The following is a 24,427-nucleotide window of genomic DNA, read 5'->3' as shown; positions in this document are numbered from 1 at the left end:
GATCATTGACTGCATAATCCATCGCTTGTGATTGGTCAATTGCGTTGCGCTTACTTACGTACTTGTGAAGTTGCGTTGCGTCCAAGAATACAATTCAAATGGAAACAATAATACTTAATACTAGGCCGCGCCAAGAAGTATCGTATGAGAGAGAGGTAGTCTATATTCTTATATGCCGTAGGCCAATAAACTATTATTAATGTTATATTATTACTGTATCATATTTCAATTTTATACGCCCTCACGATCTGAACTCTGATTCCGCCATTACAAACAATTAAGATGTCAGTAAGGCATACAAACAGGAAGTGGATAGTATAGTATGTTAGCAATAGCAATAAGCCTACTATGGATAAGACTCAGGAAAAGTGTTACTCTGTTGCCGACTTTGAAAAACAAGCGGAATTGAAAATAACTGACACCGGAGCACTTGGCTATTTCAACGAAGGAACGGAAGGAACAGAGACGTTGCGTCATAATCTTGCAGCCTTTTCGAGGTAAATAATATTTTTAGTGTAGGCCATAACGGATTCGATGGATACAGCGCAGCGCACGCATGTTTCGTGTGTGAAACGATCTTTCATGCCAAAATGTATTCATTGCTACACATGTTATAGTTGATATGTTATGTTTGATTCATTTTGTTTCCTTGTAACACACAGCCAGTGTATTGTTCTCCCTGACTACTGATCGAGGTACCGAAGTCCTGTTCTCATATCAGATTAAAAGCTGTATTGCTGTAATGACCTTCTTAACTGAGTACATAATAGTATCAGTAGGACTAATGTAGTGATATACCACAGATAAGACTAGGCGAACAAGGTGTACGCGAAACTTCTAGAATGTACGCGAAACTTATTTATTGTCCCCAAAAAACATAAAAAAATAAATGTTAATAACAAAAAAACTTTGAAATAGGCCATTTTACAATTTTATTCAAGTTAATGAAAAATAATAATGTTTACACTTATAATAAATACACCAACTAAACGGTTAAAAGACTATTTTTGCTCAAATTACAGTGTATTTCAGTATTTTAATAATTTTATCGATCCAATTTTTTTGCCAAAGTGGATAACTATGTAATAACTAATTGCATAAGAAATGGTTTTTTTTTCATGCGAGGAAGACAATTAATGGTGCGTGTAGATACAGTAAGCAGAAAATATAATATAATATAATGCTCGAAAATCAATCGCTGACGCGGGTGTGAGTTGTTCAAGAGCGGTGCGATTCGATCATTAATGAAAGCCGGTAACCATAATTATATAGTTTTGGATTGTACTTTTTCAGATATAAATTAAGGCCACGGCACATGCGTGATATATCGACGATCAACACAAAGCAGAGAGTACTAGGATGCGACATAGACTTTCCCGTTGTCGTCGCTCCGTTTGCAGCGGCAAAGATGGCCCACCCAGATGGAGAATATGCAGTGGCCAGAGGTATGTTTTATTGACTTAAAACGCAACAAAAGGTAATTATCGCTGTTGGTTTCGATTGAATAAAAAAAAAAGAAAAAAAATGGGTTCATCATAATTAACAGACATTTACGTTGTGTTACGTTATCCTATGGTTGGTTCGTTATCCTATGGTTGGTTCAACACATAAATAAATACCACTACTAGACCATCACACGACTTAACCAGAAACTAACTAAATAAATAATGTTATATATCCCTTTAGCATGTGCTGGAATGGGCACCGCGTTCACGTTCAGCCCGTGGACGACGACAAGTATAGACGACGTAGCTAAAGAGAGTCCAACTGGAGTAAAGTGGCTTCAACTCTATCTTGTCAAAGATCGACGCGTCATTGTTAACGTTGTCCGTAAAGCGGAACGACATGGCTATAAAGCAATATTGGTGACAATCGATCTGAAGATTCCGTCAAACAGGTTGACTGACAAGAGAAATCAGTTCACAGTGGCAAACCCAAAGTCGTTACGGTTTGTATTAGATTAAAATCCCCTTAGTTTATAGCCTCTCAGCCCTCTTTCCCCTAAGCTCTACCCGAACACGAGCTTTATAGAATAATGACATGCTATTTTATATTATATATATTTAAATTACTTTTTTTTAAATGTAAAATAACGAATGCAAATATGGTTTTAAAAACATCAATATCAATCATTTTGTGTATATACATGCAAATGTTTTTATTACAACTACTTATAACGTAACATATAAACGAGAGGAAAAAATTGCTATGCTATGCTATTACAGAGTGTGATAATAAAGTAGGACGAATCCACACAATACAAAGTACAAACCAACTTGAATATTTCACCACTAACTTGAACAATCTTAAACTGCTCTTGTACCATTATTGTTTGTCGTGTCTTCTTCCATGTATACTTTGTCTCTAGCGTAGTGATGTCCGGCCGGCCGTCTGTAACCCATGTCTATGAACCTTGATCCATTTTTTCCTGGTGGAACCAACCAATGTTTAAGCTCCTTTTATCATATAATGTTGCTTCGTGTGAACAAAATCCGTCACAATACACCCAGCAAGTTTTTTCCCTTTCTTTTCCTGCGAAAACAGTACTTGGTATCAGGTTTGAAGCGGAATGCATCAATACTACACATAACGCTAATAGTTGTATAAATCATATTTCTTTAACATTTTCAGTTCTCCCAATGTTGTTCCCGCTGACGATAATTTCAGTTTCTATCTACCTTCTTTATCCTGGGAAGATATTAGTTGGTTAAAAAGCATTACAAAGTTACAAGTCGCCGTCAAAGGCATTATGACAAGTAAGAATCACCATTAAGCAGTTAAAATAACGTATGTTGATTAAATCTCATGATGATTTTCATTTGAATTTTCTGTGTTTGTTAGGAGAAGACGCAATCGAAGCGGTTCAACACGGCGTAGATGGTATTGTTGTTTCAAACCATGGTGGAAGAGCCCTCGACTGTGTAGAAGCTTCGGTTGGTCATCTCCAATAATAACTTTCAGTTAAGATGATAATACGACACATAATGTTGATCTCATGCTGTGTGTACTGTAGGCAAATGTCGTGTTGATTACGTCACACATTCAACATTGCATACAGAAAGTGTAACATTTTATTTCACAGATTGATGCGTTGTCGGAAATTGTAGACGCTGTAAAACATACCGGGGTTGATATTTTGATGGACAGCGGTATACGTAAAGGAACTGACGTCATTAAAGCGCTCGCACTTGGCGCGAAAGCTGTAATGGTTGGACGACCAATAGTATGGGGACTCGCAGTGAACGTACGTTCTTTTAGTATTTTAAGTTCAACGTGTGAACATTTTTTACCGTAAAAAAATAAAAATAAACAAAACAAAACAACAGTAGGCCTAACATAATGATATTCTTTTATTTTAAAGGGTGAAAACGGGGTGAAATCTGTACTTGAAATCCTGAAAAATGAGCTTAGGATATCAATGGGTTTATGTGGTAAGATTACGTAATTATTTTTATTTGATTTAGGCCTAAAATATTTGTATATGCATGTCGATGTAGTGTAAAGTTGTGAGTCTGACACAATGTAAAGGCCGTCTTTCCGACGCCAAAACAGAATTATCGGTTAATGTTTTAACCAATAAAGTGCGCTTTAAAGTTATTACCAAAACAACCAGATTGATCATCACAACGCAAACATTTTGTTCTCCACGTCAAAGGTAAAAAATTATCTGATTTGATTGAGATAATTATCGGTTAATTTTCTCGAGTGGGGAAATCGGTTAAACTCCGTTTCCACAGGCAGTTTATCGGTTGATTTTTATCGGTTATTATCGGTTAATTGTTATCGATTAATTATCGGTTAATTTGTGGCTGTGGAAACATGGCCTAAGACATTCCTCTTAGTCATACTAAATGCGCGTACCACAATCCAATTCAACTTTTTAGTCGATCGGTCTGTCGGTTGGTCGGTAAACACTAACTTGATCACGCGACTGCAGCCATTGTATATGGCCTTGTTTTTCCATGTGATTTAGATCACCATCCATTGAATTCATCGATATGCATTGTGTGAATATAGGCATATTATAGTCAAAGAGATGGTATAGGCCTAGTTATAATGTCAACATGAAGCACTACAGTCTATTCATGAGGAGTACCTCAATCTTCAGTTACATTGCTTAGATATCATTTTCTTTTGCTTGCAGGTTGTCCATCCTTAAGTGACATAAACGAAACGGTTATAAAGAAATCGACATCGTCTAGACTTTAGCAACATCCCTGATTTAAGAAGAACGAGAGATCACATTTCAGGTTATAATATTGTATCGAAAAATTCATACGTAGTAGACAGATACGGAACTCACAAGATAATTATGATTAATAATAATTTATTTTAATTTTTATGCTGTTTTTATTTCATGGACAGGACTTACGGGATCAAATGTCAAATGTACACGACCCATTTCCCACTATTAGGCCTATAAACAATTGAGGCTAAATCAGATCATGTTTTGCGGAAATCCGAATGCTTCATTCTTGAAGACAATGCAATCTGAACCTGAAACAGAAAGTAGTCCCGGGTGGCCGTTTAAAGAAGACCGAACTAAAACGATATCTGCAATACAATTTCTTTGTATTACTTTTTTTTTATCGTTAGACTTCTCTTCATCCTCATTGAACGTGTTCCATCCAGGTAAACAGACGATCGGGTCCAAGGTGTTGGGTACCTGATCGTCTTGAATGGGCCCTATCTTCCGTGGGCCCGACGATCGTATGATCGTTCATAACCATTCATTCATTCATCTTTTATTTCGGAAAAAAAACTTAATTCTCCATAGCTCTGTAACAAATTATATATAAACAACAACAATATAATTATATCGTTTAAGATTAATTAATTAAATTTCAGTATATCACCGGGCGGTGTAGAATTAATGTTCTTTGCCTGATTTGTTTATTATATAAAAAGTATCTCTTCGGAGATCCCGCCTCGCGTGAATAAAAATACTGAAAGATGAGAGCGTATCAATTTTATCACTGGTGCGCGTGCGTACAACTGAGGACTAGTGCTGTTCCGCCGTACACCACGCCGAGAATGTTAAAGAGTCGCTATCCAATCGAGTTTGAACAATACCATGAAATCTCCAGTGGTCTAATGGTTAGAACATCTGCATATCAAGCAGGCGGTCCGAGTTCGAGTCTTGGTTGGGGGGACTTTTTCTCATTCTCACAGATTTCCTCATCTTTATTGTTTCAAATTAATTAATTAAATTTTAGTATATCACTGGGCGGTTTAGAATTAATGTTCTTTACCTGATGTGTTATTATATACAATCCTTTTCTATAATTTACAGGCTAAAATAAAATGGTATCAAAGATATATAAAAAAAAGAAGTGTTTACATATATATATATAGGCCTATTAACACATGGTACAATGTTTTAAGTGCCGTCGATTGTGATTGTATTTTCAAACACCAATAGCACGCCGAAAAAACATTTATTATATATATAATGTTTGGTTTCAATTTTAATTAACATTACAACCTGGTTCAAGCTATTGATCTTTGATACCATTTTATTTTAGCCTGTAAATTATAGAAACGGATTAGTTTGTTTATGTGCGTTGCTCACTATGGCAACATACAGTTTATACGAAATGCAGCTATTTCTAGCTGGTCTATCAATACTGAACCCACATACCCATTTATAGGGGTGGGGGAATTCAGAAGTTATTTTATTTTCAATTCCCTCTCACCTCACAACTTTGTTAAATTATGTAAAAATCGTTTCAGAATCGTTTTTTTATCATGCTACTTTATGAATAGTAGAAATAAACTTCGAAGACGCTTTGCACTTTGAACTTTACTTTATTCTTTCATTTATTATTAAAAATAAAAATGTATAGTCATATCATCTGCTGCTCATGTGTTCGTTCTCTGTTTCTTGTTTTCCGTACATCCTGAATCATGTTGTTGGCTGTGGTCATTACCAAGTGGTTGAAAATGAGGCGAAACACAGCCTAGTGTGGCCTCTGAATAATACATCGGACTGATGGGAGATCTGGGTGTTCTTGGGGTACTTCTAGACGATGTTTCACCTTGTTGAGTATGACGTGGTGAGCTTGGTGACAGGCTGTCGTGAGGGTGAGTATCTCTATGAAACTTCCTCTCTTTCGTTTCAAGTGCCCGGGCACGAACTCTTTCCGTCAGTGTCCACAGCAGTGACTTAGTGTTGGCTAACACTACAGGGTCTGTTATCTCTAATTCTATGTGGGATTCTAATTTATCGGCTTCTTGTTTTAACAGTTCTTCTTGCTCATCACAGAATGTTATAACCATCCCCATCAATTCATTCGAGGTTTTGGTCAGGAAGGCGTCCCATTGCTCGACAAATGTTACATCACAGTTCCCTATCGATGGCTCAAGTTGAATTCTTAGACCTCGTGGAATAAGCCCTGACTTGATATATTGCGTCAATGTGTACTTATGCAACGAATAACGAACCTGTTTGTCCAGAACTTTCCGAAGTTTTCTGAAAGTGTCTTCGGCAACTTTCGGGACAGTGGCGGTGTCGTTTGAGCTTGTTGACAATCCTGAGTACATGTTTTAGTTTTAAAACTCAATCGCTTTAGTCATATCAAGGTCTGATGTTTTTTACCCGATATTTTTTGACTGGATATATGCCCCCAAAACAGGAATGGTCTTACAATGCAACAAAAGTAAGCAAGGTGGTGGTGGTGGTGCTTCTAAAATAAATTGTATTACTACCATAGTAAATTACCATAGTAATAAGAACGGCGCCATGTGATGCGCGGAGTTTGCACAATGCGCGCGCTGCACGGGTTGTTGGCAGGGCGCAAAAGGGAGTATATATTTCTATAATCCGTGAACGAATGTCGTAACTCTTTCAATTATGGTTAAGTTCTGCAAGGGTATTAAAAGTGGCTAAAACAGTAATTTTATCTTTATATTAAGTATCGTGATGATGAGAAATATATATATTTATCAATAAGAGACTTAGAAGGACCAAAAAAACCTCACATGACGTTATGTTCTTACTTCTTGACATATAACGCGTTATCTGTCAATATTGACGCGTTTTAATTTTGATAACAGTTTTAGCACAGGCACGTCACACAGCTAGCGTCGTCGTACGTGTGTGTGGAACGGAAGAAGGAGAAAGGTCAAATCGAAATTTGACTTTAAATTCACATGGCAACAAAAACAGACGAATTAGAGCTCTGTCTGAAGAGCTGATTGTATAGTACAGTATAGGCCTAGGCCTAGCTAGTAAGATTAGTTTTATTATTAAAATTGACTTTGTAAATAGGAAGAGAGACAGATAATTGAGGTAGTAGGCCTAGGCCTAGGCCTAGCCTAGGTAGGGTAGGCCTATATAGGCCCTAGCTAGCTAGCTAAGCTCCTAGTAGGCTAGGCTAGTAGTAGTAGCCTTAGCCTAGCTAGGCCTAGCCTCTCTAGCCTACTAGGCTAGCTAGGGTTAGGTCTAGGGCCTAGGCTAGGCCTCTCTTAGCTAGGCCGACGTTTGCTGTGTGATGGGTGTGTGAGCTAATTTTATACCTCCAACATGATGATCCAGTCAACGCAAAGTCTCCCCATCGCAAAACTCACTGTTTTATTCCGCATCGCCGCTACTGTAGTACGCTGTTTTAATCATATCGATCGCGTTGTTACTTTAGTCATCAAAAATGTCTTATATATATTATAATAATAATATATACATAATTTGTGTTTTAATTTTTATTTTACAGGTTTTAATGGAGAAATGTGCTTTTTGAAAATCATTAAAAAAATAGTTTCTAATATGATTACCACTGTTTAGAAAATGTTAATTTAATATGATTTTAAAATTAGTTACCATTTTGTACAGTTATGCATGTTTTTTAAAAAGAGGAATCCCCGGTCAGCAGAAACACTACTGTGAGAAAACAGCTGCCAGAAGGCGCAGCTCCGATTGGTTTCAGAAATTGTGTGTCGCCTTTTAATCAACAGAACAATGATCATTTTACTGAAGAAATTCCTTTCAACCCTTTTGGTTATAAAACAATCTAGGACAAATTATCAAACCTAATAAATATCCTCATATCGGGTGATTATTTAATTTTAAATTAAACAATACAGTGAAGAGTCACGGAATAATACGTACACGCACGTACGACGAATATGCACATCATCATTTTTACAACATATTTGGTGATATGATGCAATTTTATAATGGATAATGATGGGATTGATCAAATGTTCATTATAATACTAATAATAGTAAACTGAATGTTTATTAATAATAATTGTTTTACGTAGTTTGTTGCATAAAATAAAAGACGTATTCTACGGTCCCTATACAATTTGACATTTAAATAATTATGTACCTATTACATAAAATTTCTTTTTGAACAACCAAAAATAGTATAAGCAAACTTACAGTACGTTTCGAAACCTATCAGGTTTCATTCTCAACTGGCGTTTCATCGTCTAGCGTTGTTAATCCCATGACGACGATGAGTTGGTATAGCGCCACCAATAGGTCCAAAAGGACGTGCCCCCCTTCTCCAATAGTTGATCATAAATGTGTGACAATTCGTGGGCTCCTTCATCTCTGTTCATGATTTTTCCATGTTTTCTGATGTTGATCGACTCTTTTTAGTCTCAGGTCACAGTACATTGATCGGCAACGCTCCTATCACAGAGAGGAAGCCCCGACGTACATAATCAGTTCACTGTCGCGCACTTAAACGATCGATGTACTGTGACCTGAGACTACTAGTACTACACCTTCCGTGTTATTTTGTGTTCAAATTGCCCAAGAATATCAATTGCGTAATTTTACACACTTGTAAACTATTTTAACGTTTAGGCCTAGGGGCAACTTTGCGATGGGGCGACTTTGTGTTGGGGCGACTTTGTGATGGGGCGACTTTGCGTTGGGACGACTTTGTGAGGGGCGACTTTGCGATAGGGCGACTTTGCGATGGGGCGACTTTGTGAGGGGCGAATTTGTATGGGGCGACTTTGCGATGAGGCGACTTGACTAGCATTCGTGTGAGTGTGTTACGTCTATCTGTGAGTGGTGTAAACCTGTCTAGCCCCCCGTGTGTGGGCCGCCTCCCTAAAGAGTACAGTAGGCCTAGTATTACACAAGCCTAAAAATAATATTGATCCTTATTATAAAGGCATGTCACCTAATTTCCTTTTAAAAATTTACTATCTGTTCTTTTCTTCAGCCAGTTATAATTGGTAACAGCAAATTAAAAACAAGAATGGCACGCAGAAGACTGGAAGCTGCCATTTGTGCTGGAAGAGAAATTGAGAAGAGTGGCAGTGGCTCCTTCAGTGACCTCAAGAACATGCTCGAGATAAAGGTCAATGAATATTACATGGGAGTGTATAGTCTGCAGTTCTCATTGGATGGTGGTTCTCTTGCTGTTGGATGTGGAAATGGGGCAGTCGGTGTAAGAAAGTTTATTATTGATCGATACCATGGACTATTGGGCCCATAACAACTGAACTTAGGCCTAACTCTTCCAAAATAATCAACTTAACGCCTAATTAAACTGAACCTAATCCTCTAAATAATCTCTTTATAACTGCCTGAACACCTCGGGTCCGATTGTCCATGGTCTAGATAATTATCTGTTCCCCATTTTGGAAAAATAAAGGCTAATTGTTTTTATTAAAATGTTCTTGATGTTATTTTTATGTAGAATGAATGTATTATTATTAATTAAAGCTTTAATTTGTTTTGGTTGTAGTTATATGATAGCGCCACTGGTAAGATGACAAAGAATTTAAACAAGGGGACAAATGCTGGACTTCCTATCATGAGTTTGAACTTTCACCCTTTCAAGCATGACTTAATGTTGTCAGTAGACTGCGACGGAAACATCAAGCTTTGGAACATTGATAGCTGCCGAAATATGGCAGTAATTAATGGTATGTTGTTTTCCCCCTTTTTGTTCTTTTTATCTTGATAACTCACTGATTGAGCTGTTTGTGTAACCACTACACATTTCTGCTAACCTCTGTCAAACTTATATTGTATGCAAATTGTTAACCCACTCCACTTATGTCTGACTGACAGCACTGGGGCCTTTGCTCTTCTTGTGTTACATGAACGACATGCCTTCATCAGTTGACTGCAAGTTGCTGCAGTATGCTGATGATAGTGCCTTGCTAGTGTCACATAGGGACATGGATGTGGTCAAGGCAGAATTAAAAAAGAACATTGAAAATTGCCAAAGATGGCTTATAAACAATAAATTGTCCCTTCATATGGACAAAACGGAATTTATTTTCTTTTGCTCAAAATCTAAAACGAAGTATACTAAGAATGCAACTATCAAAATTTGTAATTCAACTATCAAAGCTAAACAATCTAGTTTATTTGGGCCTTGAATTTGACAAAAATCTGTCGGGGAAGGTGATATGTTCTCATATCCTCAAAAAGGTCAACTCGAGACTCAAATTTCTATATAGATCTGCTAGCCGCCTTGATCTTAAAACAAAGAGATTATTGGCATCTGCTTTGGCTCTATTTCTTATAGACTATTGCTGTTGCTCTTGGTACTGTGGTATTTCTAAATTGTATGTCTCCAAACTCCAACGTGTCCAAAATAAGGTCATTAGATTAGTCCTAGGAAAGGGACCACGATATCACATTTCTGCCTCCGACTTTAAACTTGCTGGCTATCTAAATATTATAAATAGAGTGAAACAACTGCAACTCAATCATATTTTTAATTTAATGCACAATTTCTCCCCTGTGTATATGCGTGAAAACTTTGTGAAAGTTTCAGAAAGACATCACCATAATACAAGGGGCGCAGCATACACGATTTTGTAAACATTTATAAAAAATCCAGTTGCATTGCTTCTACATTTTTTTATAATAGCATAATTCTCTGGAATAGTTTGCCTCAGAATATCAAAGAAATTAATTTAAAGTCCACCTTCAAGCTTCATATAAAGAAAATCCTCAAAGAGCGAATTGACTAACTTTGGCCTTTTTTCGCTTCCTGCCGTCTGATTGTTCATTTTTCCTTTGTCTTTTTCTTTCGGGACCCCTCAGGATACAAACCTCCGGGTTTAGAGGGTTATCCTTTGCTCCTACTCGTTTTTTGTTGTCTTTGGACTGTCTTTGCTTGTTTCTTTTCTTTGTTCTAAATTTGTTGTTTTTAAAGTCTGCGACTTTTGATGTACAATTATTATTTTTATATGAGCAAGAAATAAAAACAAACAAACAAACACAATCATAACAGTACGTACATTTCTACGCGAGAAAAATCTATTCTAGGCATATATAAGAATAAAATCACCATTATTTGATTTAACTAAAACTTAAAAGAGAGGTTTAAGACAGTTTTAAGACTCCTTCGAGTAGGCTTTAATTTTAAAGACCGCTTACAGGTTAGACCACGGTATAGCAATGGTCTGTAATAAAGACTAATTGGTATGTCACGAATTGTAGCTGGCTAAGCGCTAAGACCGTTTATAGACCGCTTATAGCAATTCACCCCTGGAAATTCTAAACATAAAGATCTTTTTTGTTTTTCAGAGAGTAAAAATGAAATCAATGCCTTGGATTTTAGCTCCAGTGGAGAAGCATTTGCAACAGGAGGAAAAGATTTGTCCGTCAGAATATATGACACAGAAACAAATGAGGTACCCAATGGTTTCTTATTTTAGGACTACAGTATAGAGTTTTTGCCTATTACTAGCCCTTCATATTTGATTTGACATGACACTTGGCTCAATTCAAAGCATACTCACACCATCTGCGAAGATCCAGGAACTTAGCTAACTTAAATTCACAAGCAGGGCATTGGAACATTCCTCGTTCGATTCCTTGGCACAAGTCAGTGACCCAACAACACAGTATGCGGAGGCCCTAAATCATCACAAATTATAATATATGTAAAATATTTGCTTTGTTTAAAACCTTTTCAAAGAGTACAGTACTTGCATTACACATTTTACCAATATTAAATGTTGATAATCATGATCAATTCTTTTATTTTTTTAGTTATCAAGACAGTACGACGGTTTAAATTCGATAAATAACATAATTGACGATCAAGGAGATTGTGGGCATGGCAAGAGAATATTTGCTCTAAAATATCACCCTGATGCTGATCGAATATTCTTCAGTGGAGGTTGGGACAATTGTATTAAGGTGTGTGTGATTAAGATTGCTTTAGGTAGTAGTGGTGTAGGGGCTGTTGTTGTGGGTGTCAAAAGATGGCCTTGACAATGTTAATACATTTATTATCATGTTTTTTATGTTTTAAACTTGTTAAAAGATAGAGAAAACTTATTAGTTTAGGAAAAAAATCTTCATTATTATATGAAGGCTGTTCCTAATTTTGTAATATTTATATTTTATATTTTTGTTTTCAGGAGCCTATTCACTACAATCTATGCTTTCATTTAGGCTCCTCCACTTTATATATGTTATAAGTAAAGTGAAAGAAAATGAAATGAACAATATTTAAGTGCAGTAAGATGTGATTTATTTATTTTATAGATTTGGGATAGCAGAACAAGCCAAGGGGTGCAAGGAACCATTGCAGGCCCTCATATATGTGGTAGTGGTTTGGATGTGAAGGTAAACAAATAGGTTTTTAATAGGTATTGCTAAGGGTCATATTAAACGCCAGCTGCTACACCAGCAGCCATAGCAGCCTACAGTTTATTAACAGACTACTAACAATCATCAATCATATTATAATTAACATCTTAAAGTTTGTCTCCAAACTTATTTTGATCTCCTTCTGCACGCTTTTTTTAAACTTGTGCAACTTTGAATGTTATGTGTGTGTGCAGAGAAACTTTTAAAACAACAAACAAACAAAGTCTCATTGTTTAACCGTTATTTATATGATTCCTTGGTCCTGGTAGGATGGAAAACTTCTGACAGCATCATGGGTAAACAAAGATGCCCTGCAGATTTATGATTGGTCAAGTCAACGACTGGAGTCCACGATACCAGTGGAGACAGAAGAAGCTTCTGGTGAATTCCTGTATGCTGCGCAATTCTGTGATAATGATGTCATCATTGCGGGTGGAAGCGGCACGAACAACGTACAGGCTATTAGTAGAATATCCGGCAAGGTAAGTGTTTTTTTTCTCTCAACTCGCACTCACTTTGTTTGCATGTGAATGAAGGATTAGACACGCTATTGTCATGAGCGAGTGAGTGGCCGAGCGGTTAAGACAGTGGAACCGTAATTACGTAGCCATCATCGGCAAGGGTTCAAGGCTCACTCACTTCATGGTTCTGGTGGTAGAACGAGTCTTCTCGGATAAGGACTATAAACTGTGGGTCCAGGGTTCACATCTAGCTCATGTGCACTTCAAAAAACCTATTATATATTTTAAGACAAGTAGAGAGTTACCTGTGTAATAGTATATCACCGCCACTGATCATGTCTGGACCCTCTGGGAGACCAGTCTTTGACTGAAGAGTTCACCCAGCATAAATTAATAATACAAAACAAATATGGCAAGCATACATTGACTGCCATGCACACTTTGACTACCATGCACACTTTGACTACCATGCACACTTTGACTACCATGCACACTTTGACTACCATGCACACTTTGACTACCATGCACACTTTGACTACCATGCACACTTTGACTACCATGCACACTTTGACTACCATGCACACTTTGACTACCATGCACACTTTGACTACCATGCACACTTTGACTACCATGCACACTTTGACTACCATGCACACTTTGACTACCATGCACGCTTTGACTACCATGCACGCTTTGACTACCATGCACGCTTTGACTACCATGCACGCTTTGACTACCATGCACACTTTGACTACCATGCACACTTTGACTACCATGCACACTTTGACTACCATGCACACTTTGACTACCATGCACACTTTGACTACCATGCGCACTTTGACTACCATGCGCACTTTAAACAAACTAAAATACAATCGTATGTAATATCCTTATAACTTCCTGTGTACATTGACATTTAAACCATTTTAATTGACATATAACAGTAGTGCCATAGACGATCCTAAAGAATAAGGCAACAAGAGAAAACTTTACATGTCTCTTACTCCTATTGATATCAGCAACTATTTTACTAGCATGTTATATTAATGATAATAATATGTATGTAATTTGTATATTTTTTATCCTTATAATTGACTGTGTTTATCTAAGGTTATTTAGGTTAATTCACTATATCATGTATATTTTTTCAATTTGTAGGTTTTGGGAAAAATTGATATGGACGGCAAGCCTGTTCAAGCACTTGATAGTACCCACGGTGGACGTCTGATTGCTGTAGGCGGGACGTCATTGAAACTTGGACAACTTGTTTAGAAGGTAAAGTAGTTTTGTTTTCTTTGTTTAATAACAGACATTTTCAGCAAACAGTAACAATCAAGACTCATCAGAAAGAAGGAGTTGAATAGAAAGACACTGCAGTTGGACTGGAAATAACACAAATTGTGAGTATGGTGCTTTTAGCAATACTTAATATGCTGATGACTGAGATGTTGTTATCAATCATAAATCAATCATCAATCAATCAATCGTCAATCAAACAATCAATCAATTATCTATCAATCGTCAATTAATCATCAATCAATCATCAATCAATCATCAATCAAACATCAATCAAACAACTATCGATCAATCATCAATCAATCAATCATCAATCAAACATCAAACAATTAAATAAACAGTCAATCAAACAGTCAATAATCAATCAAACAGTCAATCATCAATCAAACAATAATCAAACAAACAATCAATCATCAATCAAACAATAATCAATCAAACAGTCAATCAAACAATCAATAATCAATCAAACAGTCAATCATCAATCAAACAATAATCAAACAAACAATCAATCATCAATCAAACAATCAATCAAGCAATCAATAATCAATCAAACAGTCAATCATCAGTCAAACAATCAACCAAACAGTCAATAATCAATCAAACAGTCAATCATCAATCAAACAATCAATCATCAAACAATAATCAATCATCAATCAAACAATTATTGATCATCAATCAATTAATCATCAATCAAAATCAATCATCAATCAATCATCAATCAAATAATTATTGATCAATCATCAAACAATAATCAGTCAATCATCAATCAAACATCAATCAAACAATCAATCATCAATCAAACAATTATTGATCAATCATCAATCAAAATCAATCATCACTCAATGATTGCATTATCAAAGGATGCACTCATTGTACATTGCTTTGTATTATTGAAATTCTACTTTTATGAATCAATGGATCCCCTCTGCCTCTCACCAAACCTGCTCCCAATCTTCTACATCCACTAATGCCTTCTCTACTCTCCCATTATCACTTCCACCTTCCACACTAATTAATCCCTCCTGTCTTTAAAACTTCCCCCGTAACCCATGTCCCTCTCCACTCAATCAATCAATCAATCAACAGTTACTTCCTTGCCCATCTATAGACAGTAGAACCCCTATTAAGGGGACATCTGTGGTATGTCGATATGGATTAAAGGAAAATAGAAGATACAGTATTTTAAGCTATAAGGTCAATTTTATTTAGATCATGTGATTACTTAATAAATACTTCCAGGAAGTGCAATAATCTAGCTCTGTGCAGATAAAACAACAAACAGTAGTTACTGTAAAGCTCTGTCTTCACTATCATTCAACTTTATGTGAAAAAAAAAAAGGGATGTGGCCATATTATATGGATATCATATCACTACCATATTTCAAGAATTATTTTTGTCTGTAATTAATTCAATAAAGCTTTATTATCGCAAACTGGGAAATTCATTTGGTTGTGGTATACAAAGATTCATAAAACTGGTGGTCAAAATGGTCGCAACTCTGCAATATGGCAAAAAGAAAAAGTATTCTGTCCAGCAACGATCTATCTATTTTTCAGACAGAGCAACAAAAATATGCTAAAATCAAGTGAAGTTGTTTGTTTTGCATTCAATATACAAACAAAATATATTTATGTTGTACAGTATTTTAGGTGGTTCAAGAAACTAGCTTATAGATTTTGGTGACAAATATTTTCTGTAGGATGCCTTTATATATTTTGTCTGACCCTTTTGTTATTTCATTGGGTTAATTAGGATTTATTTCAATTGGTTAATTAGGATTTTTTCATGGCTTAAATCTTTTCTTTCAACAATGCTTTTCAATATACTATATTTTGTCATTACCCAATACCAACAAAATGTTTGTTGATGCCATATATTTCTATTTTTGGAAATATAGGCGTGAAAATTTATTATTATTTACAATTAATTTAAACCACAAGGTGAAGTGAGCCCTCTATAGTATGTAAAGGAAGATCATCAATTCGATCGTATCTAATCTGAGATTTAAATTGTGGATCTTTATACCAATGTATTGCCTTATTAGTTGAATTTCTTTTTTTAAATGTTATTTTTATTAATTATGATATGTGTGCAATACAGTACATCTAAGAAACATTTTCAAGTTTGCTGCTGTAGACGAGGCTTTAGCAATCCTTTTAACTTTTATATAAAAAATTTGGGGTTTTTAAATTTTGTTATTTAGTACGCATCAAACATCGAATAATTTGTCAATTACAGGATGGATAAACTATTTTATGTGCTTATAAACTAAGTCTTATTTGAGGCTTAGAGAGTGGAGTTAAACGAGTTGTGAGTTACAACCCTGGCACGTTAACCACCAAGCTACAGCTACACTACTTAACCACCAAGTTACAGCTCCACTACACTACTAAACTTTACTATAAATATAATATTGTTGTATGCCTTTTAATGGGGAGAATTTTTAGTTTGCATGCCTTTTTAATATAGAAGTAGTGTTTAGTTTAAATGGTCTTTAAATAGATTAAGTGTTTAGTTTAAATGGTCTTTAAATGGAGGAAGTGTTTAGTTTAAATGGTCTTTAAATAGATTAAGTGTTTAGTTTAAATGGTCTTTAAATGGAGGAAGTGTTTAGTGTGAATGGTCTTTAAATTGAAGAAGTGTTTAGTTTAAATGGTCTTTAAATGGAGGAAGTGTTTAGTGTGAATGGTCTTCAAATAGATTAAGTGTTTAGTTTAAATGGTCTTTAAATGGAGGAAGTGTTTAGTGTGAATGGTCTTTAAATTGAAGAAGTGTTTAGTTTAAATGGTCTTTAAATGGAGGAAGTGTTTATTTTAAATGGTCTTTAAATGGAGGAGTATTAATTATTAAATAATATCTAATTGTGAAACCTGTAAAAAAACATAATTACCAAAACATACTTTTCTCTATTCTTGTATTAACATTTTCTTTATTTATCTATTATTATTGTGTCAATTTATTTTTTTTAAATTTTATTTTGCCTGTTGCTAGTAGGAGATTCTTCATATGTGACAAGCATTAGCACTTATTAACAAAATGGATGATTTATTATCATGGCTTTGTGTAATATTAATGCTAAACAAAAATGTTGAAAAATAGTTTTATAAAACTGCTATTTTAAAATATTTTGTGAAAGAGAGTATGTGGTAGTTGCCTCTGTCCTTAAGATGGGACATAAAGTCGGTGGTCTTGTGTACATACAGTGAACTTGGTACACTATTCGAAGAGTAGAGATCCCTAATCCAAATTACCTCAGTTTCCAGATAAGCTTAAGGATGATAATAGCTATACCTTTTTTAGTTTGTTTACATGGAAGGTACTTACAGTAGTTGGACACTAAAATGTTTCTAAATGAACCAAAATTATTTTGTTTTGTTCAAGTGCATAACATTATTTTTCCTTATTGATATAAATAAGTAATAGGCAGTGACATCTTTAATAGCAATAATTGCTTGCCCTTTGATGAATTTCCAAGAAATCAAGAATTGCGAAATCTTAGCAATTTATAAACGTTTTTTCTGATTGAGGATGAAATTAGTAACTCTTTGATAAAATCCTTCTTGTCACTTAAAAGAATTCTAGGAATGTTTCTTTAAAGAATAATTTTATTAGTAATAAATATTCAAAATAGCAGAATATAGTTTCAAATCAGATAGAGTAAAAGCTGTTTTCGATTCCAAGTACCTAAGCAGTTAATTGACTCGGGTGTAATTGGTTGATTGATATATGTAAAGTGTTTTGAATGGCCTGTGTCTCTTCTAATGCTGTCTCTGAGACAATTACAATAATGTCATATCGTGTCATCATAGTTATTCGTGATTCTTGTCCGTTCGCTGACGTCAAGAGGAATCGTCTTTCATATCGGTGTTTGCACAATATGGTCAGTGTGTACAGGGCATCATGCCGTGTACCAAACTATTGTTTTATCTTCAGTACGACTTCAATAACTGTATCAAATTTTGACATTGTTGCTATATTTAGATTTTAAATACAATATTGCCATATGGAATAACCTATGCATCTGCTTGGATCCAGAAATTTCTTGAGGTATATCCCATCTTTTAATTAAAGAGAAATTTGAGCAATTAAGCTCACCAGGATAAAATGAAGATGTTAAATTGCATTGATAATGTTATTAAAAGAAAATCTTATTGAGAATTAAATTAAATTGATTACAAAATTAAAGGGAGATATGTATTTCTGTAATTAACCAATATTTACTACAAATTAAAGGGAGGCTTACATTTTGCAAGTATTATTAGAATGGATTTAATTGTATTGATTAGCAAGTGTGAATGGCCAGGATACCTGTGTTACTGACAACACAGAACAGTTAACCCGGTCAAATCAATAGGCCGACATTCCTTCTTTTATTTTGGACTTTAGGAAGTTCGATTCATTGCGGACATTCTGTCCCTTTTAACATGTTTCTATTTGTTTTTATATAGGATTATTTTATTTCTACTTTGTTTTGTTGAATTATTTTTTCCTGTCATGCTATAGAACTTTAGCCATGTTATAGATAGAATTAATAAGAAGGCTCGATTTTTGAAATTTTTGTTTCACCACTGGGCTAGTTCATTGTGAGTTTCCATAGCTCTGACACTGGCTTTTTCACAAGCCCACTCATGGGCTAATTCTTTTATTACTGCAATCTCTGAGCTGCCGAGTTGAGTCGACAACCAGAGCCAGTTAAGCTGACTAGCCCAGAGCCAGTTAAGCTGACTAGTCCAGAGCCAGTTAAGCTGACTATCCTAGAGCCAGTTAAGCTGACTAGCCCAGAGCCAGTTAAGCAGACTAGCCCAGAGCCAGTTAAGCAGACTAGCCCAGAGCCAGTTAAGCAGACTAGCCCAGAGCCAGTTAAGCAGACTAGCCCAGAGCCAGTTAAGCAGACTAGCCCAGAACCAGTTAAGCTGACTAGCCCAGAGCCAGTTAAACTGACTAGCCCAGAGCCAGTTAAGCTGACTAGCCCAGATCCATTTTTTACTAGACTTTGTATGCCAGACTAGTGAAATCAGCGAATCCTAATTAGATTATATGTAATATTTCAAAAAATCAAATTACTTTGTAATACTGTATGTAATTTTCTATAATTATCTCTAAACATAAAGTTTCTCCCTTTCAATAAAGTATATTAATGTTTTGAGATCCTGGCTCGTGGATTTATTATGCAAAAATGATGCTGCCTTAATTATATCACTGTTGTGTATTCCACCATACTGTACATAAATGAAAGAATTTGCTGGCCAATCATAAATAAAACATACCCCAAATGTGTAAAATAAAAGCCATTGCATTATGCTTGAATATCAATAAAGGAAAGATTTGAATAGAGCTGTTATCAGTTTCAAGTGGTCTTAGTTGATGTGAACAACCATATTGCCTTTAGCAAACTATCATATAAAGAATATCAGGCCATTACAATAGATAAGTCCTATTGTTTTAGGTCTACTTCTATCGCCAGTAATTGTCATATCAATTTTGTATGTTTAGGATGCCTGTTGATTTCACAGGGTCCATATGGTTCCGTATGGTATTCTGTACATTTGCACTGTAACACTGCTGGCGTCCTATTTCTAACCTGCGGGACCACATGATAATAATTATTGTCAACGCGATAGCAACATAGATAATGGAACACCTTAAAATTGTCCATTTTTGTGATCTTTCTATGATGATCAAAGCGTGTGTCCTTAAATCTCTGGAGGCCTAGGTTCCCATCGGCCAAATTTATTATTAGTGAGTACAGGTACCTCGTTTCAAGAAATTCTGAATCCGCCCGCTGTAAAATATAGAGTTTCCTTATGCATATATTTATTATATATTTATAGAATACAAAAGTTATTAATGTATATATATATATATATATATATATATATATATATATATACAGTATGTAGTTTTGTACATCAACTCAATGAAGCATATGTTTAAAAATAACTGGCATGATCTACAAATGATCAATATGCGATGTATGTAAACATAGGGGCGCTAACAGACTCGGACTGCACACTACATTATACCAAATTAACAAGGCCAGCTGTTGGTGGTGCTGTATGCCTATCAAAGTGTGTGTATATAGTCTAATTTTAAATCCCAATGTTGATCATGGACAACTGCTGTACATTCCTTATTGTATTTACCTTGCACCTTCTGTGTTGGTGGATCAATTATAATGATTTTCATTGTCTGATGATATTAAGTAAAAAAAATAGTTTGGTGAACTCTGGACGATACTTAAATTACTCTGCCTTGAATTGAATACAGTACATTAGTAAAATCAATATATTTAAGAAATTTTTACAATATCGATTAATAATTAGTATATGCTAATAATATGTTTAATATTTGTATATTTGATATTAATGAATGGCAATAACTGTTATCATCGGAAGTCATTACATTAGTAAAATCAATAAATTATTAATTAAGACATTTTTACAATATGAATTAATAATTAGTATTATGTTTAATATTTGTTTAAATTTGATGTCATTGTCACTCATATTATTAACCTAAATACTTACTAGGGTTTGCTTGACCTTTCATCACACCCACCCTGCATACCCCTCTCCCCCCACTCCCCCTCATCTACCCAGCCTTATTTAGGAATACCTTCAGTACATCTACATACAATCACACTTTTGATTTTAATGACTTAAATGCTTGACTAGAGCTTTTATATCTATATCTGTCTAAATGCAGATTTTGTCCCCAATGTATTCACATTTAAACACAACATTGTTTAATGTTAATCCAATGTGGGTGTTCTATTTATTCATTGTGTATTTTGTATGTCCTGTCAACTGTAATTGACCAATGCTGCAACATAATGCTCATTTGTCTTGAAAAGGTGAGTCCCGTGTTCTCTGAACGTAGGGGAATGAGCTGTTAGGAGCTCATTGTACTAAGCCTCGGCATTATGTGGTAGGGTGGCCAGTTCCTTTCCACGCCACCTTTTTTCTCCCTAGTATTTTCAACCAGGTACTCATTTTACAGCTGAGTGGACTGGGAGTTGTCGGGCATTGAACCCGGGTCTATCTGTACGACAGTCAAGTGTCCTAACCACTCGGCTATCCAACTCCTTTCATTTGTCTTACATACATTAAAAATAGATTTGAATCATTAGGATTTCTTTGGAGGATTTAAATAAGTGATTTAACTTTCGGTTGCACTACACTACCATTTCATAATACCAATGCAGTAACAAGAATTTATTTAACTTAAGCTTGGTTCCCACTAGGACGGACGCAACGCAAGCATGTTGACCAATGAAAATTGTCAGTTTGAATAATCCATCGCTTGTCATTGGTCAACTAACTTACGTTGCGTTACGTCCTTATGTTGCGTCTCTAGTGGGAACCAAGCTTAAATGGGACAGTGGTTGGATTGGCATACAGTAGAACCTCTATTAAGGGGACACTTCCAGGGGAAAGTGTCCCTTAATTGATGTGTCCCCGGGCCCTGGATAGTGGTGTCCCAAAAGAAGGGTTAACAAAATGGGTTAACTTAAAGAGACAGTGGTTGCATTAACTTTTTAAATTTTTGCAGAACCTCTATTAAGGGGATCCACTTCCAGAAAGTCCCCTTCATCATGGTGTCCCCTGAATAAGGATTGGCAGTAGTGTTGAAAAATATTATTCCCCCTTGTTATAGTTTAACAGGAAAGTGTCCCTAAATTGATGTGTCTCCTGGATAGTGGTTTCCCAAAAAAAAGGGTTAACAAAATGGGTTAACTTAAAGAGACAGTGGTTGCATTAACTTTTTAAATTTTTGCAGAACCTCTATTAAGGGGATCCACTTCCAGAAAGTCCCCTTCATCATGGTGTCCCCTGAATAAGGGTTGGCAGTAGTGTTGAAACATATTATTCCCCTTTGTTATAGTTTAACAGGAAAGTGTCCCTTAATTGATGTGTCCCCTGGATAGTGGTTTCCCAAAAAAAGGGTTAACAAAATGGGTTAACTTAAAGGGACAGTGGATGCATTAACTTTTTCAATTTTGCAGAACCTCTATTAAAGGGACACTTCCAGGAGAAAAGTGTCCCTTAATTGAGCTGAATAGTACTGTCCCAATAGAGAGGCTCTGTATTTTAAAATATGATGCTTATAAAAATTCATCCTAAAAATAAATAATACAAATTTAATAGGTAAGAAGCAAATAAGTTACTTAAAATAACTCGCATATTTGATAGATTGATTGTGAGCGTTATATCTCTAGACATTAAGATGCAGTTTAAGTTGTTATTGATAATAACATAGCATTTGTAACCTTCAGTATTAGAATATACTGCTTTTAGTATTTTGATACATTCAGTTAGGTTATTAGGGATAAGCTAAATAATCTTATTTATCTTTTAATATCCTTTTATTTGCAACTATGCATCAAATATATTTACATTACCATTTATAACTTAAACACTATTGTATTTTTGTTTTATTAAAATAGAACTAAAGTGAGTGATTGTAGTATTTTTACAATTTAAAAAAATAAAACATTTGATAACCTTTGATAAAGCTAAAATGGCATATTCTAAGTGAATATATGTTTTGTAATGATTAAATACAGTACTTATAACCACCTACAATATAAATTCTTTTTTCTTAAAATATATTTAATAGTTTAAGTTTTAAAGGTAATATTTGTAGAATAAACAGTTAAATACTGTAAAAAAAGAAAAAAAGACATTTAAATAAAATAAATAAATAAAAAAACAAATGTTTGTTTGGTTAATGTATAATTTACATTATCTTATTTGATAATGTATTTATTTAATATAAATATTTATTTATTTAATATTGATATTTATTTTTTGGATATTGATGTTTATTTTTTTATTTAATATTACATTTTTTCTTCAGAAAGGGGCGAATAAGAATGATTTGATATGAGAGATCAAAAGTCATAACCAAGTTTTGATCATCAACCAGTAGCTGCAAACTGCTTCCTAAATATTACAGTACATCAATATGTATTAATACTTCGCTGCCATCAGTCAGTTTTACACACACAAACTACAACCCATGATTTCTTGTCTTGAGGCCTAAAACTCTGTCTACACTATCAATTTACTAGTTTGAAATAAAAAGTGTGATGTGCCCAAATGTGGTGGTGATATGTCCAAATATCGTAGTAATATTTCAAAATATGGTAGTAATATGACATCATGTCCATATATGGGCACATCACATTTTTTTTGTCACATAAAGTTTGATACCATAGAAAAGGCTTAAATATAGATATTTGTTTGGTTAGATAGTTCTGGCTTTTAAGCCTTGGTCAGAAATGAACCATCGCTCTTGTATACTAAAAAATGTTAAGCACTTAACTAGGATACCACTAGACTTGAACCAATGCCCTTGGATTTACAGGCAAACATATACAATCTAATAATGACTATTTTGGATATAGTAAAAGAGCATCTTGACACAAGTAGGCCTATAGCTATTCTAAAATGGCAACATTTGTTAATGTCCTTCATGTAAACAACTTTAGTTGGTGTAAATATTATGACACATTACGGTTTAAATGTTCATTATTTATGTTTAGTTTATGAGCTTTGAAATTTGTATGTTATTAAACCTTGATTAAATTAAAGAAATGTTGTTATTTATAGATTTGCCAAAACAAAAGAATAATAAATTAAAATAGAATAAATAAAAATATATTTTAAACATAAAGTTTAAATTTAGACCTAAATACTATTTACAAAAAATGAAATGTGTTTTGTTCAAATGTATTTAAAGCGTTTGTTATAAAATAATGCATGTTTTGCAATTAACATAGAAAAACAAATATTAAGTGAGAAACTTGATCTTATTTTATTTATTTTAAATTCCTTACAAGTACTTTCATATTTCCGTCCATAAAATAGCAATAAAAATATTTTTTAAATTGTACATAAACATTATTATTACTGTGTTCAATTCGTGCTTTCGTCAGTTATATTGTTATATGCAATATTTATTAAGGTAAGTTTAGATATTGTATCATTATTTATGTCTTGTTTACTATGCAATGTTAAACAGCATTATATTTCTGTCTATATAGTGTAATTGATGTACTGAAATACAAAAACAATCCAGTGT

At 34.6% G+C, this 24,427-nt stretch overlaps 2 protein-coding genes across 5 annotated transcripts; both read left to right on the top strand.

The window, feature by feature from the left end:
- Positions 1 to 307: 307 nt before the first annotated feature.
- Positions 308 to 5,744, top strand: LOC140062002 (2-Hydroxyacid oxidase 1-like). The gene is made up of 8 exons (XM_072108044.1): positions 308 to 497; positions 1,294 to 1,445; positions 1,687 to 1,948; positions 2,632 to 2,756; positions 2,842 to 2,933; positions 3,083 to 3,244; positions 3,362 to 3,431; positions 4,145 to 5,744. Exons 1-8 carry the CDS (start codon positions 349 to 351, stop codon positions 4,207 to 4,209), a joined length of 1,077 nt encoding a protein of 358 aa, XP_071964145.1. The 5' UTR covers positions 308 to 348; the 3' UTR covers positions 4,210 to 5,744.
- A 175-nt stretch (positions 5,745 to 5,919) lies between these two features.
- Positions 5,920 to 24,251, top strand: LOC140061956 (uncharacterized). Of its 4 annotated transcripts, none has more exons than XM_072107992.1 (9): positions 5,920 to 6,084; positions 9,184 to 9,407; positions 9,708 to 9,888; positions 11,510 to 11,616; positions 11,978 to 12,127; positions 12,479 to 12,559; positions 12,853 to 13,065; positions 14,203 to 14,319; positions 23,201 to 24,251. In XM_072107992.1, the coding sequence occupies exons 1-8, from the start codon at positions 6,030 to 6,032 to the stop codon at positions 14,314 to 14,316; spliced, it is 1,125 nt and encodes a 374-aa protein (XP_071964093.1). In that variant the 5' UTR covers positions 5,920 to 6,029; the 3' UTR covers positions 14,317 to 14,319; positions 23,201 to 24,251. The 4 variants fall into 4 exon arrangements, with proteins under 4 accessions (XP_071964093.1, XP_071964100.1, XP_071964115.1 ...); XM_072107999.1 differs by having other exon boundaries at positions 5,952 to 6,084; positions 9,180 to 9,407; positions 23,201 to 24,249; XM_072108014.1 differs by lacking the exon at positions 5,920 to 6,084 and adding an exon at positions 7,103 to 7,291 and having other exon boundaries at positions 9,180 to 9,407; positions 23,201 to 24,250.
- The last annotated feature ends 176 nt before the right edge of the window (positions 24,252 to 24,427 follow it).

This window comes from Antedon mediterranea, chromosome 1 (assembly GCF_964355755.1).
Source record: "Antedon mediterranea chromosome 1, ecAntMedi1.1, whole genome shotgun sequence".
NCBI classification, from domain to species: domain Eukaryota; kingdom Metazoa; phylum Echinodermata; class Crinoidea; order Comatulida; family Antedonidae; genus Antedon; species Antedon mediterranea.
Note: the sequence above shows the minus strand (reverse complement) of the source record. Positions and strands in the feature narration are given on the sequence as shown.

Coding starts and splice junctions, on each gene's coding strand:
- LOC140062002 (XM_072108044.1), top strand. CDS start 349: ATGGATAAGACTCAGGAAAAGTGTTACTCTGTTGCCGACTTTGAAAAA. Junction 1,446..1,686: donor AGAATATGCAGTGGCCAGAG/GTATGTTTTATT, acceptor ATATCCCTTTAG/CATGTGCTGGAATGGGCACC. Junction 3,245..3,361: donor TATGGGGACTCGCAGTGAAC/GTACGTTCTTTT, acceptor TTTATTTTAAAG/GGTGAAAACGGGGTGAAATC.
- LOC140061956 (XM_072107992.1), top strand. CDS start 6,030: ATGTTTCACCTTGTTGAGTATGACGTGGTGAGCTTGGTGACAGGCTGT. Junction 9,408..9,707: donor GTGGAAATGGGGCAGTCGGT/GTAAGAAAGTTT, acceptor TTTTGGTTGTAG/TTATATGATAGCGCCACTGG. Junction 11,617..11,977: donor ATGACACAGAAACAAATGAG/GTACCCAATGGT, acceptor TTATTTTTTTAG/TTATCAAGACAGTACGACGG.